The 18,519-nt window shown below is 34.7% G+C and overlaps 1 protein-coding gene across 1 annotated transcript in view; it reads left to right on the forward strand.

Annotated features, from left to right (window-relative positions):
* Positions 1 to 18,519, forward strand: part of LOC126965663 (protein sickie-like) — a 150,205-nt gene that overhangs the window by 19,133 nt on the left and 112,553 nt on the right. The window contains exon 3 of the mRNA XM_050809372.1: positions 12,344 to 12,526. Within this exon, the coding sequence (XP_050665329.1) occupies positions 12,344 to 12,526 (183 nt within the window). The remainder of the gene's footprint in view (positions 1 to 12,343; positions 12,527 to 18,519) is intronic.

Raw genomic sequence — 18,519 nt, forward strand, 5'->3', positions numbered from 1 at the left:
TATTAAGACTAAAGCGAAGAAAAGGCATAAAACGCATTTATTTTCTCAAAATTGATTACTTTAGAATTATTTTTGAGGTCATTTCTAATATACTAGATAATACTACCGCTTCGGAAACAAATGGCGCTCTGAGAGAGAAGAAGCGGCGTAAGAAAATCTCCCAGAATTCCTTTTTTGCGCTCTTTTTAATAAAAATATACAAACCTTTTGAATTAGTGTAGTGCTAGTGAATAAGTGTAATAAAATATAAAAATAGTGATATTATAAAAGACACATTACCAAAGCGACATCCCCTTAATAGAGATATTAAGATATGTGTTAATTGACACATTCTTATTTTAATATATTTAGCAGTTGAAGTCAAAGTAGAATTACTTATTAGCGTTAGTTAAGGCTAGATTATAATGCAGGTGGGGCAACATAGAATAATAACTATATTATTATGTTCCCTAGATGAAAAAAAAATTGACGCAAGAATCATCAAAATCGGTCCACTTGTTTGGCATCTAGGTAGCCATAAGTGATAAAACATACACACAGACTGATAAAAGCAGTATCGGCGTCGCAATCAGGTAAAAAGAAACAGAATCACTTTTGATTTGGGAAAATTAAATCGAAATTGATTGTCGATAACAAAGTATTAGTACTCGAAATAGAACGGTAATAACAGTTACGACTTCCTACCTTTTATTACATCACGATTACCACATAAAACTCAGGACATACCTACATGCCTTAAAAGTTTTAGAAAGAGCCTAAAAATCACTTTGATTCCCATTAAGTTCTGCGCCATCGTATACCATATAACACTATGCTATTCTCAAATACTTTTGCAAGAAAAATATTTTCTTATTAATGTTTTTTTATTATTTAACATTACAAGTTTTTTATCTGTATTAATATTATAAAGAGGAATGATTTGATTGTAACTACAAAAATATTTTGATTGATTTTAAAGGTTATTTCACCCGTGTAATTACATATTATTATGAGCTTTTAACGAATAACGTTTATCAGTAATCGTTAGTTAATAGTTAAACTGTTCTTGTCACATTAGAAACTTTAAATATTAGTTTAATGTGTAAGCATTACTGTGTTTCGGTCTGAAGGGCGCCGTAGCTAGTGAAATTACTGGGCAAATGAGACTTAACATCTTAGTCTCAAGGTGACGAGCGCAATTGTGGTGCCGCTCAGAATTTTTGAGTTTTTCAAGAATCCTGAGCGGCACTGCATGGTAATGGGCAGGGCGTATCAATTACCATCAGCTGAACGTCCTGCTCGTCTCGTCCCTTATTATCATAAAAAAAATCCCAGTATCAGTTCGATCCATTTGACCGCGTGCAACGCAGAGCTATTCGAATTGTCGGGGACCCAGTGCTCTGTGAACGGCGGGATCACTTAACTTAACTACCGCATTTATCACGGGGAGTGTTCCGAAGTTAGGATTTCATCCCCACCATCTGGATGTGTGCGGTCCTCCACAGTGCGGTTTTTAAGGAGCTTTCTTCAACGTACTACAAATCTGTGGAACGAACTTCCTTGTGCGGTGTTTCCGGGACGATACGACATGGGTACCTTCAAAATAATCGCGTAGTCCCTCCTTAAAGGCCGGCAACGCTCCTGTGATTCCTCTGGTGTTGCAAGAGAATGTGGGCGGCGATGATGTCTTAACACCAGGTGACCCGTACGCTCGTTTGTCCTCCTATTCCATAAAAAAATATATTATAAGCCACTTATATGTACCTAGATATTAGATAACTGTTCTGTTTTTTTCCTCCAAAAAAAATCCCGATATTATTATATCGTTCATAAATTTTGGCTCCAATTTTACTTTGCTATTTAATACAGAAAGTCGCTAAATTTTTTTCTGCTTACACTTTAAGCCTGAACGGAATCCAACCGAGATACTAGTGAATTAAATATCTCTTTCATTGTTCTTGAAGACAGATTTCTTACGTTTATGCGTCATCGAGCAAATCATCTGCGAATTATCTGACGCCTACTTGCAAATTGTGGATAGACAATCCTTATTAAGGATAAACAGGATGGAACTGAGAAGGCGTGAAGTCTACGACCTTATCGTGTTATCAAACGAAATAAAATTTACGAGCAAACGTTGACAATGAAAAGTGTAATTCAAAACAGTTGTAAAATAGGCATTTGCTGTCTGAGAGTTAAAAAACTATGCTTTTTTTTATGAAAATAAGGTACGAGACGAGCAGGACGTACGGCTGATGGTAATTGATACGCCCTGCCCATTACAAAGCAGTGCCGCTCAGGATTCTTGAAAAACCCCAAATAATTTTAAGCGGCACTACAACTGCGCTCGTCACCTTGAGACAAGATGTTAGGTCTCATTTTCCCAGTAATTTCACTAGCTACGGCACCCTTCAGACCGAAACACATTACTGATTCACGGCAGAAATAGGCGCCGTTGTGGTACCCATAATCCAGCCGGCATCCTGTGCAAAGGCGCCTCCCACTGGTAACTTCTTAACCAAGAGTTAAGCCTTACAAATAAGCTTGGTATAAAGTTATTCCTGGAAATAAACCAAGAATATGCAAAATGTTTACAAATAGTCATTTTGCTTATCATTGGTTTATTCGGACGTATAAAGTTTTCGCATTTATTGACGACCTATAAAGCCGAATGGTTAGTGACCCTGACTACTAAGCTAGAGGTCCCGGGTTCGAATCCCGGTAGGTGCAATCATTTATATGATGAGTATAGATGTTTGTTACCGAGTCATGGATGTTTATATGTATTTATGTATGTTTAAGTAAGTATGTTGTATTAAATACATCGTTGTCTTGTACCTATAGTACAGGCCATGCCTAATTTGGGGCAAGATAATTTCTGTAAAAGTGTGTCAATATTATTATTTTTATTTGCAAGGCTGCCTGACATTCGGGAAACTTCAGAGTTATCATTGTATTGACAGTATTATGAGCGATATAGTTACAATGTTGTCTAAACAACATACAATTTTGTTTAAAAATCTGTCCACTGTTTGTAACTTATAATAGATTAATATCTATACTAATATTATAAAGCTGCAGTGTTTGTTTGTTTGTTTGTTTGTTTGAACGCGCTAATCTCTGGTACTACTGGTCCGATTTGAATGATTCTTTCAGTTTTGGGTAGTCTATTTATCGAGGAAGGCATGTTTTTTTTTCAAAATTAGGGATCCGTAATAAACTTGCTATTTTGTAACACAGGGTGTAAAATCGAAAACCTATTTTTGCGTGCGCTGCAAAAACTATTGATAATAGAACAAAATGATGTACAGGCTATAATATAGGCAATATTTTATTACTTATAAAACTATCGCGTGAATTATACTTTATATGGCAAAACAACGTTTGCCGGGTCAGCTAGTAATATTATAAATGTGAAAGTTTGTATGTCTGGATGTATGTTTGAACTTCTTTAACGCAAAGACTACTGAATGAATTTTGATGAAACTTTGCAATAATGTAGCTCACCAGAATAACATATAGGCTATATATAATTTATAAAAATATTTTGTGAATTATCTATATATTGAAATAAAATTGGAGTGTATGTTTTTAATATTCAAATAACCGTTTTTTACTTAATGAATATTATGAATACATATACGTACCGTATATGCACTAAAATATTTTTTTTTTACAATTTCTGTCTGTCTGCCTGTCTGTCTGTCTGTTTGTTCCGTCTAATCCGGCGACTTTTATTGGCAGGTAGCTGATGTAATAGGGAGTAACTTAGGCTACGTTTATTTCAGAAAATTAAAGCAATGTCCAAGAAACGGTCTAGTTCTAAAAATAATTTAAATGGCAAAACAACGTTTGCCGGGTCAGCTAGTAACTTATATAACCGTAGAAATATGTGAATTGCTTAGACTCAAAAACAAAGGATATATCCAAATAACATTTTTATTTTATTTTATTTTGGTACTACTGTCCAGAATATAGGTACTTTAATGGTAATTTACCTGAAGGAGTATCACACAACACCCGCAAAAAAGTGCAACCGAACTATAAATTAACTTTTACATTAATAGACATTATTTTTTTATTTGAGCTAAAATTAAGTTTATATTTTACCTACTAAGAAAGTTGGAAAGAAATGAAAATTCTAATTAGTTATTCATTTTAAAATATTCATTCAATTTGATTTCTGAACGACGGGGGACGACACATCAAAGGATAAACAAAATTGTTTTGTTTTTATTTAATTCCGAGCATTTTCACATTTATTCACCTTTTAAACCTTATCTGGACTTCAATTCAAGACCAAAATCAGCTAATTCGGTCCAGCCGTTCTCGAGTTTTAGCGAGACTAACGAACAGCAATTCATTTTTATATATATAGACTAGTGGACCCAACAGACGTTGTCCTGTACACACGTCTTAAATTTGAAAAATCTGTTTAGCCGTTAGGAGGAGTTCACTAACATACACATGAGCAGGAGAATTATATTATATGGACGTAATTGAGAATCTAAACTAATCTCAAATTCACTGAAACAAACAAAAAGTCATCAAAATCGGTCCAGCCGTTTAGGAGGTAGTTTAATTGGCAATCTAAACCATTCTTGAATCCACCCGAAGACACACATTAATCTCAAATTCACTGGAACACACAAAAATCTCATCAAATCGGTCCAGCCGTTCAGGGGGTAGTTCAATTGTGAATCTAAACCATTCTCGAATCCACCTGAAGACACACAGAAAGTTTCAATAAAATCGGTCCAGCCGTCTAGGAGGAGTTCAGTGACATACACACGCACACAAGAATTATATATATAAAGATTAAATTGAAAAATCAAAGAGTTGCAGCCGTATAACCTAGTTTAATAGCGTGGTAGATATTGTAAAAGCTTATCTCCTACAATCTCAGCTGCTGGGTTCATAATCAAACGGGGTCAATGACAGGGATGTGACGTCATCGGAATCGTTCCTAGTAATCTCGAATGACCTAATTGCTTAATTTAATAAATTGAGATTCGCAAATTCATTCTAGACTCATTATTGTCCAATTGACTTGACATCATTTTAATATTGATTGAAGTACATGCATAGCTATTTATTCTTTTGGATTTTATTATTCTTGTTAGTCGATTCTCTTAGATTATAGTTTCTCAACCTTATTTTGCTCACCGCCCACTTTGAGACTATGTTTTTTTCTAGAGTATTTTCGTGTATTTTTTTGCCTTTTTAGACTATATTTTTAAATCTACCCACACCCCATCTACGCCATCTCAATGCCCCCTAATTTTCTCTGGGTCTTCTACTATTAGGCTTAGTTTTTGGCACAAGGGTACTAACTACCATGTATCGGACATAAAAAAATATTTATCTTAAAGATCCTTAGAAAAAGGAATTGTCAAAGATCCTTGATAAGTGTGAAAAGTTTCAACTTAATAGACAAAGGGACAGCAGTGTTAGAATAGTTTTCGTAGGCTTACACTTACTGGAGTAATCAAATTAAACCTAATCAAAACCACTTTATTCATGTTAAAAGGCATTTATTTTCTAAAAATTGATTCCTTTAGAATTCTTTTTGATGTCATTTCTAATATACTAGATATTACTTACAACCTTATGAATGCCAATAGTTTTTTTATGTTTTTACATTTACTACCACTACGGGAAAAGTTGATTTTATTGAGAATAAGTGGCAAGAAACTCATTGTGACTCTTTTAAATCATCATTTACAGCTTAATCAATTACATTTTATGTAAAGTGATGATACTTAACAATCAAATACTTAATGCCTTACACGAGTAAGTCAAAAAAAAATGTAAATTATTAAGTAAAAAACACAAGAGTTATTGCGTACAGTAGATGCATCAATCTACACACACCGTTTAATAAATAAAAGTATTACGCGAACATTTTATTAGTAATTTTAAAAAATATAATAACTTTAATTTTAAAACCATGACTTATTGTCTTAATTCAAATGATTAATAAGTGAATGATTGCTATATACTAGTGGGAGGCACTTTGCACCGAATGCCGGCTAGATTATGGGTACAACAAAAGCGCCTATTTCTGCTGTGAAGCAGCTATGTGGAAGCATTATTGTGTTTCGGTCTGAAGGGCGCCGTAGCCAATGAAATTACTGGGCAAATGAGACTTAACTTCTTATGTCTCAAGGTGACGAGCTCAGTTCAGTGCCACTTAGAATTTTTGGGTTTTTCAAAAATCCTGCATTGTTAAGGGCAGGGCGTATCAATTACCATCAGCTGAACGTCCTGATCGTCTCACCCCTTATAATCATAAAAATGAATGAATAGTAGAAGTGAATGATTGCTATATAAATTACTATGCAGCGATAATAATACATTAGTAAGCTGTGAGATGATGAAATACTAAAGTACCCTCAGAATGGCGTCCGGGCGGCGGGCGAGACCACCACTTGTCCTTATTCTCTCGCAAATATGACTTACTTAATCCTCTTAAACACTCATTTTATGTACTGCTTATGTGCTTAGTCATGACCTCACACATATACAGAACAACTGCTCGTAAATTTCTTGTGTGAACTACGACGTTGTCCGCGTACATATTTTTCACCTTGGTTTACATTATTGGACTTTTAGTAAAGATCCCAATTTTTTGTGAAAATTTAATTATAGCCTATGTCACCTGGGGATAGTGTAGCTACCGAGACGTGAGCAAATTTTTCAAATCGGTTCAATAGTTTAAATTGCATGCATTGTAATAAAATTTTAATTTTAAAGCAATTTAAATTTAGCTTTGATTTTAATATTATCTAATAGTTTACGTGAGCAATTCTGTGGAAACGTCATACAAAAACTTTGAAAGGTAAAAATAAATTATTTGACAAAAATGGGCATATAATAATAATATTGACACACTTTTACACAAATTATCTTGTCCCAAACTAGGCAAAGCCTGTACTATGTGTACAAGACAACGACATATTTAATATAATATGCTTACTTAAACCTACAAAAATACATATAAACATGCATGACTCGGAAACAAACATCCATACTCATCATATAAATGTTTGCACCCACCGGGATTCGAAACCTGGACTATAGGGGTCGTCATATAGATAAACTGTATGTCAAAGGCCACAAAGGTCATGTTGCGGTCACACAAGTTTGTCTGGATACTTTTTGATACAATACCGTAATTTTCCTTTGTTATGGATGACTAATCTTTGTGAGGTAGTTAAATTTTAGTACTTACATTGTCCGTTGACGCACAAAGCGCTGAGATAAACTTTGACGATATGATTGACAACAGCTACTAAAACTTTTATGACACCGATTTACATATTGCTCGGGCGTGTTAAGAGTAAGTTGTTGGTCAGAAAATTTCTTACTTGACACAATGCTTCAATATTTTCTCTAAAGTGGACGTGATAAGAAAAGGTCGACGACCGCAAGAGTATTGTTTTTTTTTTTAATTTATAGATTACTTATTTTTAGCTTCATGATTGCAGTTGGTATATTTTTTTGAATAATATTTTAAATTCCACACGTTAAGTTACGAAATTTAAAGCATTTGAAGTGCACATCTACACACAGTGCTTCTCTTTTATTTATTTATTTATTAAAGTGAAACTTTTATTACAACGTCTCAGACTTTTTCGTCTGTGTGTTGCATGTCCCGTGACGGCCGGGAGGCGCCTATAGTTCGCAGAAGCTGACCGTGTAGTGTATAGACTATTACACATTTGTACCAGTGCTCCACGTTATTTTGTTTGTTTTTTAATATGTGTATATAATCTAAATAATTGTTAAGTATTATGTATGTCGTACTCTCCGTGATTAATTAATATTGATTGAAAAGTATTGCGAATCAGTCACCCCATGTAAACTGTATATCTATATATACATGAAAAAGAATTGAAAGTATTCAAATTTCATCATTTTTAATCCTTTTCAATCAATATTTTTAACCAGGGCTAAGACACAGTGTTCAATAAAATATTAGTTGGAGACTTAGTCTACTTTTATTATCATTACCATTCCAATTTTCCAAGAATAAAATTAAGATTGATAAAGCGATTTTTATACCCTTAATGGAATATTATTTCAAAAATGTTTAGTTAAATGTCTATAATGTGAAAAAATGTTTCAATTTAACCGTGGTTTCATAAAACCACAAAATCTCTTATTTTATTAAATCCTCCAGTAATAATTACATTAATTCAAGCTACAATAAAATATTTAATCTCAAGTTAATTCTAAATGCATTATCTGTTAAGGCAGATACAGCATGCAATTATTATTAAGCTTACAAATATAATATACCGTATAAGGTATAACCAATTATATTGTGTAAGTATATATTATACTAGCTGACCCAGCAAACGTTGTATTGCCGATATTAAAATCGCGATACAAAAGTAACTGTTGATCGTAGATGGGTGAAAATTTGAAGTTGCATGTATTTTTTTTATGCTGACTCATAATCAAATAAATTTAAAAAAATTAAAACAAAAATTCGTGTGGACCACCCTTAACATTTAGGGGGATGAAAAATACATGTTGTCCGATTCTCAAACCAACCCAATATGCACTCAAAATTTCATGAGAATCGGTCAAGCCGTTTCGGAGGAGTTCAATGTTTAACACCATGACACGAGAATTTTATATATTAGAATATAATATTGTGTTCTCAACAAACAGCTACATAATAATAAAAATAAACTATATCTAGCTAAAAGACATCTCCAAAGAAGATTAAAATACTACGAAATAAAAGGTGAGACTAAGTAAAAATTTACTTTAGTGGTAATTACAATGAGGCAATTGGCTACGAAGTATAATCCGACTTAGTTTGAAAGCAAACAGTTGCTTAGAACGCAGTGGTTTTCGGCTATCTCCGTTTTATACAAGATTATAGCCGTCATCTGTCAATCCATCAATGACTGCACGTTTCATATATTCGAGTGAATCGCTTTATTCTTAGAGAGTTTCGTTATGCTGGACATCTCTCTCAAGACTATGAAAAGTATTATGCATTTAATACCTGTATAATATAATAATTTGTACCTGTTGCCATTAATTAATTTTTCTGTGTTTCTGGTAATCTAAAGTCCTGGTTGATTTTAAATACTGTCAAAAATAAAATTAGTTAATATATTTGTAAGCTGTCCGTACAAAACAAATTTTAAAAAACATAAATTAGCAATAAAAAGCGAGAAAAAAAATGTCACGAGGGGCTGCTGAAAACCAGTGTTGTGTTGGTGTCTTCTGCACTGACTAACAATATACTGAGTCAGCTCCTTTTAGCAGGGAATCACGCACTGCACAGTTATTTAATTTTTTTGTTTATATTACAATAATTTTTGTTACATTTAATTTAATTTATAACTTTAATATATATACTGTAAATTGAAGGTGTGTGTTTTTATTGTCAATAAAGTGTTTCTATTATATTCTATTCAATTGGTTTTATTTATAAGTGTTTATGGTTTTATAATCAATTTTATAAAAGTAAATTACTTCTAAGAAAACTAGAATATATATGCTTTGTGTATACTAATATTATATTTAGGAAAGATTTGTGTGTTTGCATTGATAAAGCTCCGAAACTATTGAACCGATTTGAAAAATTCGCTCACTTCTCGGTAGCTACACTATCCCCAGGTGACATAGGCTATAATTAAATTTTCACAAAAAATTGGGATCTTTACTAAAAGTCCAATAATGTAAACCAAGGTGAAAAAAATGTACGCGGAGAACGTCGTAGTTCACACAAGAAATTTACGAGCAGTTGTTCTGTATATGTGTGAGGTCATGACTAAGCACATAAGTACATAAAATGAGTGTTTAAGAGGATTTAGTAAGTCATATTTGCGAGAGAATGAGGACAAGTGGTGGTCTCGCCCGCCGCCCGGACGCCATTCTGAGGGTACTTCAGTATTTCATCATCTCACAGCTTACTAATGTATTATTATCGCTGCATAGTAATTTATATAGCAATCATTCACTTCTACTATTTATTGAGTTTTTTTATGATTATAAGGGGCGAGACAATCAGGACGTTCAGCTGATGGTAATTGATACGCCCTGCCCATAACAATGCAGGATTTTTGAAAAACCCAAAAATTCAGAGCGGCGCTGAACTGAGCTCGCCACCTTGAGACATAAGAAGTTAAGTCTCATTTGCCCAGTAATTTCATTAGCTACGGCGCCCTTCTGACCCAAACACAGTAATGCTTACACATATCTGCTTCACGGCAGAAATAGGCGCCGTTGTTGTACCCATAATCTAGCCGGCATTCGGTGCAAAGTGCCTCCCACTGGTATATACAAAAAATATAACAAGATTACAATTCCCAACTAACATAAAAATTACAGTATTTATAATAGGTATAAAAGGCATTTCATCATCAGCTGGAAGAAGTCCACTGCTGGACAAAAGCCTCCCCCAAAGATTGCCACGACAATCGGTCCTGCAAAAGGCATTTATTTTCTAAAAATTTATTCCTTTAGAATTCTTTTTAATGTCATAATAAAAAAAAGAGATAAATAGATAAATGTAAATTATTTATATAAATAACTTGTAGCCGTCGGCCTTCCACGTTAGGTTGAAGCACTTTGTTGCTTGCAACACCTGGGTTACCCAACCTCTTCTCCAGAATCTTTGCGACCTTTTTTCTACTTTTGAAATCCATTATATTTCTTTTTGTCCTCCTCCTGTCTTTCCGATATAATCCAGTGTCATTTAAGTGCCCTCACTCACTCTTTTCACAATATTTTTTTTAATGGAATATGAGGACCAACGAGCGTACGGGTCACCTGTTGTTAAGTGGTCACAGCCATCCACCATCTCTTGCAACACCAGAGGAATCACAGGAGCGTTGCCGGCCTTTAAGGAAGGTGTACGCGCTTTTTTTTACTTCAAAAAGTTCAACTTCAGCAATTTTTGTATATTTGACGATTGGTTACTTATTTTTTGTGATAATTTAATTCCTAACATTACAAAAAGCTAGCTTATTTTTATATTTTTTAATAGATAATTAAGTACGGCCACCATAAAAATACGTGAAATACGAGTATCATAAGAATTAATGGGATTAATATATTTTACAAATTATCTTCGTTTTGCTATTTCCAAATTCAAATATTTTAAAATCAAATGATTTTATTCAAATAGGATATAAAATCCAAAATGTTTATTTTCATTATCAAGTATAATATAAATCAATACTCATGATTGGAGCCTCCTTTTAAGAACTATAGCGCCTATGTTAGAAGACGCTCTTCTACACGGACTAGTAAAAAAAAGACTCCGCGCTGTGATTTTAGCAAGTGAAGCATCTTTATGCTAGAGTGTGTGCGGTTCAGGGGGATACCAGTTACACAATTTCTCTATTAAATAATCATATATCCACAAATACTTTTATGGTATCGTTTTTACACTTTTTCACAACCCACGACGGCATTTTTAAAATATTCCATTGCGACGCAAACTGATCTGCTACAGACGATGGCAAATCTCATAATTGCGGCCGATCGGCTTGTATTAGTGTAAGTGTGTGCGTGGGGCTATGTATTTACACGTTTACCGGCTTGTTTTGGTGCCTCACTGTTATGTAAGGTATGCGGAGTCCTTATTTTTTACGCGTCCGTGCTCTTCCATAGCTTATTGATACTTATTACATAATTAACAGACAATCAAACATATTCTTATTACTAAAATATATATCTAAGCAGTATGTATACTAATAAATAAGATGTATGTATGCGTTGGGTGTGTTGTGAGTGATAAGTAAGGTGTGAGATAAATAATCAAGTGTGTGTGTCAGTTTGTATTTGTGATCAAAAATAAATATATATAAAAATGAAATCACTTGTTTAATCTGATTCCTGCCGCCGAATTCCACCTTCGCACGACACGCCACAAGTTAGGATATCATCCCCACCATCTGGATGTGTGGCGGTCCTCTACAGTGCGGTTTTCAAGGAGTTTTCTTCCACGTGCTACAAAGCTGTGGAATGAGCATCCTTGTGCGGTGTTTCCGGGACGATACGACATGGGTACCTTCAAAAAAAGCGCGTACACCTTCCTTAAAGGCCGGCAACGCTCCTGTGATTCCTTTGGTGTTGCAAGAGATTGTGGGCGGCGGTGATCACTTAACAACAGGTGACCCGTTTGTCCTCCTATTCCATAAAAAAAAAACTTATTGAAATTCAAATGCTACCACCCATTCTTTCATTCCATCGTGTTTATTACATGTCTTTATTTTAAGAAAAGGTTTTTATTATGCTTTTAATTTTAGTGGAACTATAACTTTAGTTTCTAATGTACTGTAATAGTACGTATAGATAATATAATAATGTTTATTATGTTTGTCTGTAGATTTACACGGATTGGGCGAACCATTATCTGGAGCGGGCGAGGTCCCGACGCCGAGCCGGGACTTCCGGGGGTGGCTTGGCCCGGGACTGTGCGGATGGCCTGCTTCTTGCCGACGTCCTGGAAGGAGTCACTGGACAAAAAGTGCCGCGAGCTCATCGGAAGCCGCGGAATCCTCAGCAAATGGTAACTACCTTATCTTACTATCTCTTTTTATGATACTCTAGTGAGTTTGTTTGACTCAGCCGTTTTTCTCAGCTCAGACTCAGCTTTTCGTATGATTATCTCATAAGCAAGGTGTGTACTGTGTACAACTCTAGCAGCCGTTCCCAATATTCAGTCTATCTCTTACTTGAGATAAAAATCGTAACTATCGTTGACTTTTCTGTCCCAATAAACTTATCGACGGTAACTCACCTAATCCATACACGCTGTCTGTCAAGGGGATGACGTATAGCTTACCAGCGATAGAAGTTTGTATGCAAGTCACGCGTCCCAATATAAGACGGTTAGAATTATCGGGTATATTCGGACAGCTTCAGATTATTGAAAGCTAATTACTGACAGTAGTTGGTAGTAATTTATCTCTATCTGTCGATAGTATATTCGGAACGGCCATAAGCCTGTCATCGATGACGTCACATAGACGCTTCGGTACGGTGTGCAAAACAAGCATTAAAAGTATATTATTATTAATAAATAAATAACGATTTATTTTTTCTTTTTTTCTGATTGAAGTAATGGCATTGTGTTGTGATACTGGTTATTATTATTATAATGAAAATCAATGAAAGAATGTGGGTTAATTTTTTTTTTAATTTATTTAATTATTAAAGTATTCACAGTTGGTACTTAAATTTTACATCTCGCGAAACTGTTGCAACAGTTTGTTGGCGAGTTTACGCTCTTAGACTATATTATAATATCGTGCATCTATAATAAATTAAACTATACCTAATTTGTAAGTTATCTACACTATAACTTATACACACATCATACATTACTTAGTTATTAATTCATAATATTCCTAAAAAACATAGTAAAATCTTACCTGTATACATATAACAACTAAACTAAACTATACTATATACTACTAATATAAATATAATATATAAATACTAATTACTCGGCAAATGAGACTTAACATCTTATGTCTCAAGGTGACGAGCGCCATTGTAGTGCCGCTCAGAATTTTTGAGTTTTTCAAGAATCCTGAGCGGCACTGCATTGTAATAGGCAGGGCGTATCAATTACCATCAGCTGAACGTCCTGCTCGTCTCGTCCCTTATTATAATTAAAAAAAAATATTAAGGCTTACGTGGAGACGTTAAGGAAGTGCTCTTTTAATTTTTTCTTAAGTACTCCTTTACAGTCTTCTTTATCCTCTCTTAACCATTCGATACTGTTATAAAGTTTAGGTACAACATATTCCCTTAACCTTTCCCCGTAATAATTACATATTTTGGGTATTCTATATTTATTTCTAATATTGTGTCTTAAATTGTCATTGTCATAATACAAAAAGTATGTATTATTCTGATAGAACTGATAAAGCGACACATAACAAAACAGAAACAACAGAACTTTTAAAAGCAAAAGTCAAAATGTAACAAAAAAAAACTTTGAAAACAAGTTCAAGAACGAAAGATAAGAAACTCCCAGCCCATCTTTTATATTTATGCTTAGCCTAATTATAAATTACTAAATTATTTAAGTTGTCATGCGCAGAACGAGTCAAAAATCATGATTTATTTATCTTCTATGTAATCTGCAATGCTATAGTTGCCATCATTGTCACACAAGCTATAATATATTTCACTAACTGACCCAGCAAACGTTGTATTGCCGCTATTAAAATCGCGATACAAAAGTAACTGTTGATCATAGATGGTTGAAAATTTTAAGTTGTATGTATATTTTAATGCTGACTCATAATCAAACAAATTAAAAAAAAAAGTCAAATAAATAAATAAAAATTGGCGTGGACCACCCTTAACATTTAGGGGGATGAAAAACAGATGTTGTCTGATTCTCAGACCTACCCAATATGCACTCAAAATTTCATGAGAATCGGTCAAGCCGTTTCGAACGAGTTTAACTACAATCACCGCGACATTAGAATTTTATATATTAGATTTTATGCTGGGGTATATGAATACCAACCTATGAAAGAGCCCTTTAGCCTAGGTTGACGTCCTTCAATCCATAAACGTAGCAACTCTTTGGGAAGTCCAATTCTTCAACCACTTGAGATACGTCAGCTCACTGCAAAAGACAGTATATTCATGAGAAAAGTCAATCTTAGCTGTGAGCTATAGTTAATAGTGGCTATCACACTACATCACATTGGCTTCAACTGAACTGTACTAGAACCGCTTTACAAACCATAACATTAACTCTAGCACACTCTAAGGCTAGCAAGGTATCTCTTAAACTGTGGTATTGCGGATCTTCTTTTACGATTACTACTACTATCTAGTTTTACGGACTTTTTATTACATTATATCAGGTACACCAGTTTACCAGTGGGAGGCTCCTTTGCAGAGGATGCCGGCTAGATTGTGGGTACCACAACGGCGCCTATTTCTGCCGTGAAGCAGTAATGTGTAAGCATAACTGTGTTTTGGTCTGAAGGGCGCCGTAGCTAGTGAAATTACTGAGCAAATGAGGCTTAACATCTTATGTCTCAAGGTGACGAGCGCAGTTGTAGTGCCGCTCAGAATTTTCGGGGTTTTTCAATAATCCTGAGCGGCACTGCATTGTAATGGGCAGGGCGTACAATCAGCTGAACGTCCTGCTCGTCTCGTCCCGTATTTTCATTTAAAAAAAAACTTATTAATCTGCACGTACAGTTTATTATTTCTTCTTGAATTGAATGAATTCAAATCACAAATTTTCTTGAATTCAGTAATGTTCGTCATATACGAATATATATCTATATATATATAAAAATGAATTGCTGTTCGTTAGTCTCGCTAAAACTCGAGATCGGCTGGACCGATTTGGCAAATTAGGGTCTTGAATTATTTGTCGAAGTCCAGAGAAGGTTTAAAAGTTGAATAATTAGGAAAATGCTGCTAAATTAAATAAAAACAACAAATTCCTTTGATGTGTCCATACATAATTTCTATGAGAGAATTTATTGACGCACGGTTTGACTGTTCTGCTGTGATACAATTTCATTACGACAGCAGGGTGCATATTTTACGAAGTAATTTTTGATGTTATGATATATTATTGACAAAATCATATAAAAACATTATTTTATTTATTATATACAGAACAACGTCTGTCGGGTCACCTAGTATATTTATAAAATACAACATAATTAATCTTTCCCGTGTCAACACAAAACGCTTTCTAATATCCGGTGATATTGTTTATTATTGTACCGTGATCGAAAAATGAAAGCGAAGCAGGAATATTTTGTGTGCTCGAAATAGCTATCGACTCACAAATCACTCAGGTGCCCATACTGACTGCCTTATGAGAACCAACGTCACTTGAAGTACATTTGATACGACAAAATAGCTCCACGCCAATTAAGTTCTTACATCATTACTTTAAGACGTAGTTTTATGTGAATCTGTTATGATTTATAATGTTGTGGCTTACGAACGTATGGGGATACGTTTATAGGATAGCCCACAAACCCAAATCGTATGGCGTAAAATGCTTCCGGCGGCGTGCGTTAGTGAGAAAGTGCTGATAAGATTTATTGGTACTCACTAGAGGTTAATGATAATACTCAATAACTATTTGTAATGTTCTTTAGTAAGTATTAAGTAAAGTTATTGTAACTGGGAATTCCTTACAATTTAGAAAGTTTATAGTCGTTGGCATCGGGAAATATCAATACCGTACACTTAAGAGTGAAAGGTGTATTTGAGGATCTAACTTACTAACGGCCGTTCCCAAGATTCAGTATATCTCTTACTTGAGATAAAAATCGTAACTATCAATGACTTTTCTGTCCCAATAAACTTATTGATGGTAACTCACCTTATCCGTACACGTTGTCTGTCGATGGGACAACGTATAGCTTACCAGCGATAGAAGATTCTAAGGAAATTGCAATTCACGCGTCCCAATATAAGGCGATAAGAATGACTTATCGCGTATATTGGGACAGCTTCAGATTATTGACAGCTAATTACTGACACTAGTAATTTATCTCTATCTGTTGATGGTATATTAGGAACTGCAGTAACTGTGTTCGGCTGGCTTATGTTTTAAATTAAAACAGGTTAAAAGCGAAGGATTCCGTACCATCGTACGAGATAAAATGTGCTTTTAAATAAGTTTTTTGCAAAGCGGTTTTTTTTTTGTTGTTACAGCGGCAATAGCGCTAATGTTTCTGATCCAACTGTCTAAGATCCTGTATAAGATTCGAAAATGAGTCCAAAAAAAATCAAATTGTGTATTACTTATTTTGACTATTAACAAAAATATATATATTGCTAAAGTTCTTTTTAACCGTCGGTATGTATTTTTTATGTTTGTTACCTCAGAACTTTCAACTGGGTGCTGCCTGAAAGCTGGTGCTTTCCATGTCTAGATTGGTCTAGATCTGACAATGGCATACATGAGAAAACCATAAGTCTCAAATTCGCTACAAGTATGTGCGCGACAAATTTACGAATAACTCAATATCACGCAAACCGATTTCGATCATTATTTTTTTATTGAAAAGGAAATACTTCAAAGGTGTATAAGGTAAAAGATTGTATAAAAATTAACAATTATTTTTATACTTTTTAGTGCATATTATATCTTATGTTTTGGTATTTGTATTTGAAGTAAATAATATTACCTTATTTATTAATAATATTAACCTCTTTAACAGGTTTTCATTATGTTGTGTATGGGAAATCTTACATAATAATTGTAGGAAAGAAAAATACAATTAATAATGCCCTATTGTTATTAAACACATTCCTGTAATGCTAAGGTAAACATTTTGTTTTACGACGTGCAGAATTTTGTTATGAGAAGCTAATCTTATATTTACAATTTGTAGTAGCCACAATAGAGTGGCTAGTTTTATGATTGTGGCAAGTGCCTTTGACCCGAGCCTTATTACAAAACCCACGTATCGTTCAACACTTGCTCAAACATTACTTCTCGACTTCCGATTGAGCTTGAACAAACAAACTTTACTTCGATCTTTACACTCATAAATTACTTCTAAGATTTTATAAACCAAACACTTCTATTGATTACACGTACACTTTAAATCTAGACCTAACTGTTGCTTAGACGGTTGGTTCAAACCTTTACACGTGACACTCTTCTCTCTTTTTGGTCGTATTCATTTCTGAAGGTCATGTCTGTCCTTCAAAGTTTTTGTAAGTTGGTCACTAAAGCCTTCTACTCCTTTCGGTCCTCGGCCTTCCTTATTGCAGTCGTAAGGGGTAAGCAAGTGAGTGTCTTGATCTGGTCCGACTAGCGGCTGGGTGATCGTCCGCGTGGTATTTTGCCCTCCACATTACCTATCTATCAGTATGCCTAAATTATTGGAAAGGCGCCGCATTAAAGATCGCAAAAAGCATTAATAGATCGAAATTTGTTAGTAATAGAACTGAAGATACGAATGTACAGTATTCATTCGGCCACAGTAAGTCCTGCACACTATTTTTTGCCGCAAAATATGTCTCGCACTTATCCTTAAAGGATGTGGATACCTTACCCGTGTTGCTAATAAAACTGAATGTTGTAGCAGTAGAACTATAGATACCAATGTGCAGTGCAGTATTAATTCGGGCAGTACTTCCAGCACACTTATTTTTGCCACAAAATTTGTTCCGCACTTATGCTTGATATTGTAATTATAGGCATATGAGATATTCCATATTTATCCACCATATCAATGATGATCGGTCCTGTGCTGCCTTCATCCAACATATTCCGGCGATCTTGATCAGATCATCGGACTATCTTGGGGGGCCTAACAACACTGCGTCTTCCGGTGCGTGGTCGCCATTCGAGGACTTTTCTGCCCAAACGGCCATCTGTCCATCGAACTATGTTCCCTGCTATGTCGGTGATTTTGGTTTTCCTACAGATCTCCTCATTTCTGATTCAATCTCGCAGGGAAACTCGGAGCATAACCCTCTCCATTGTCCGTGAGCGACCATGAATTTTCTCATCAGGCCCATCGTTAGCGACTACGTCTGCGT

The sequence above is a fragment of the Leptidea sinapis genome, chromosome 8 (genome assembly GCF_905404315.1).
Source record: "Leptidea sinapis chromosome 8, ilLepSina1.1, whole genome shotgun sequence".
NCBI classification, from domain to species: Eukaryota; Metazoa; Arthropoda; class Insecta; order Lepidoptera; family Pieridae; genus Leptidea; species Leptidea sinapis.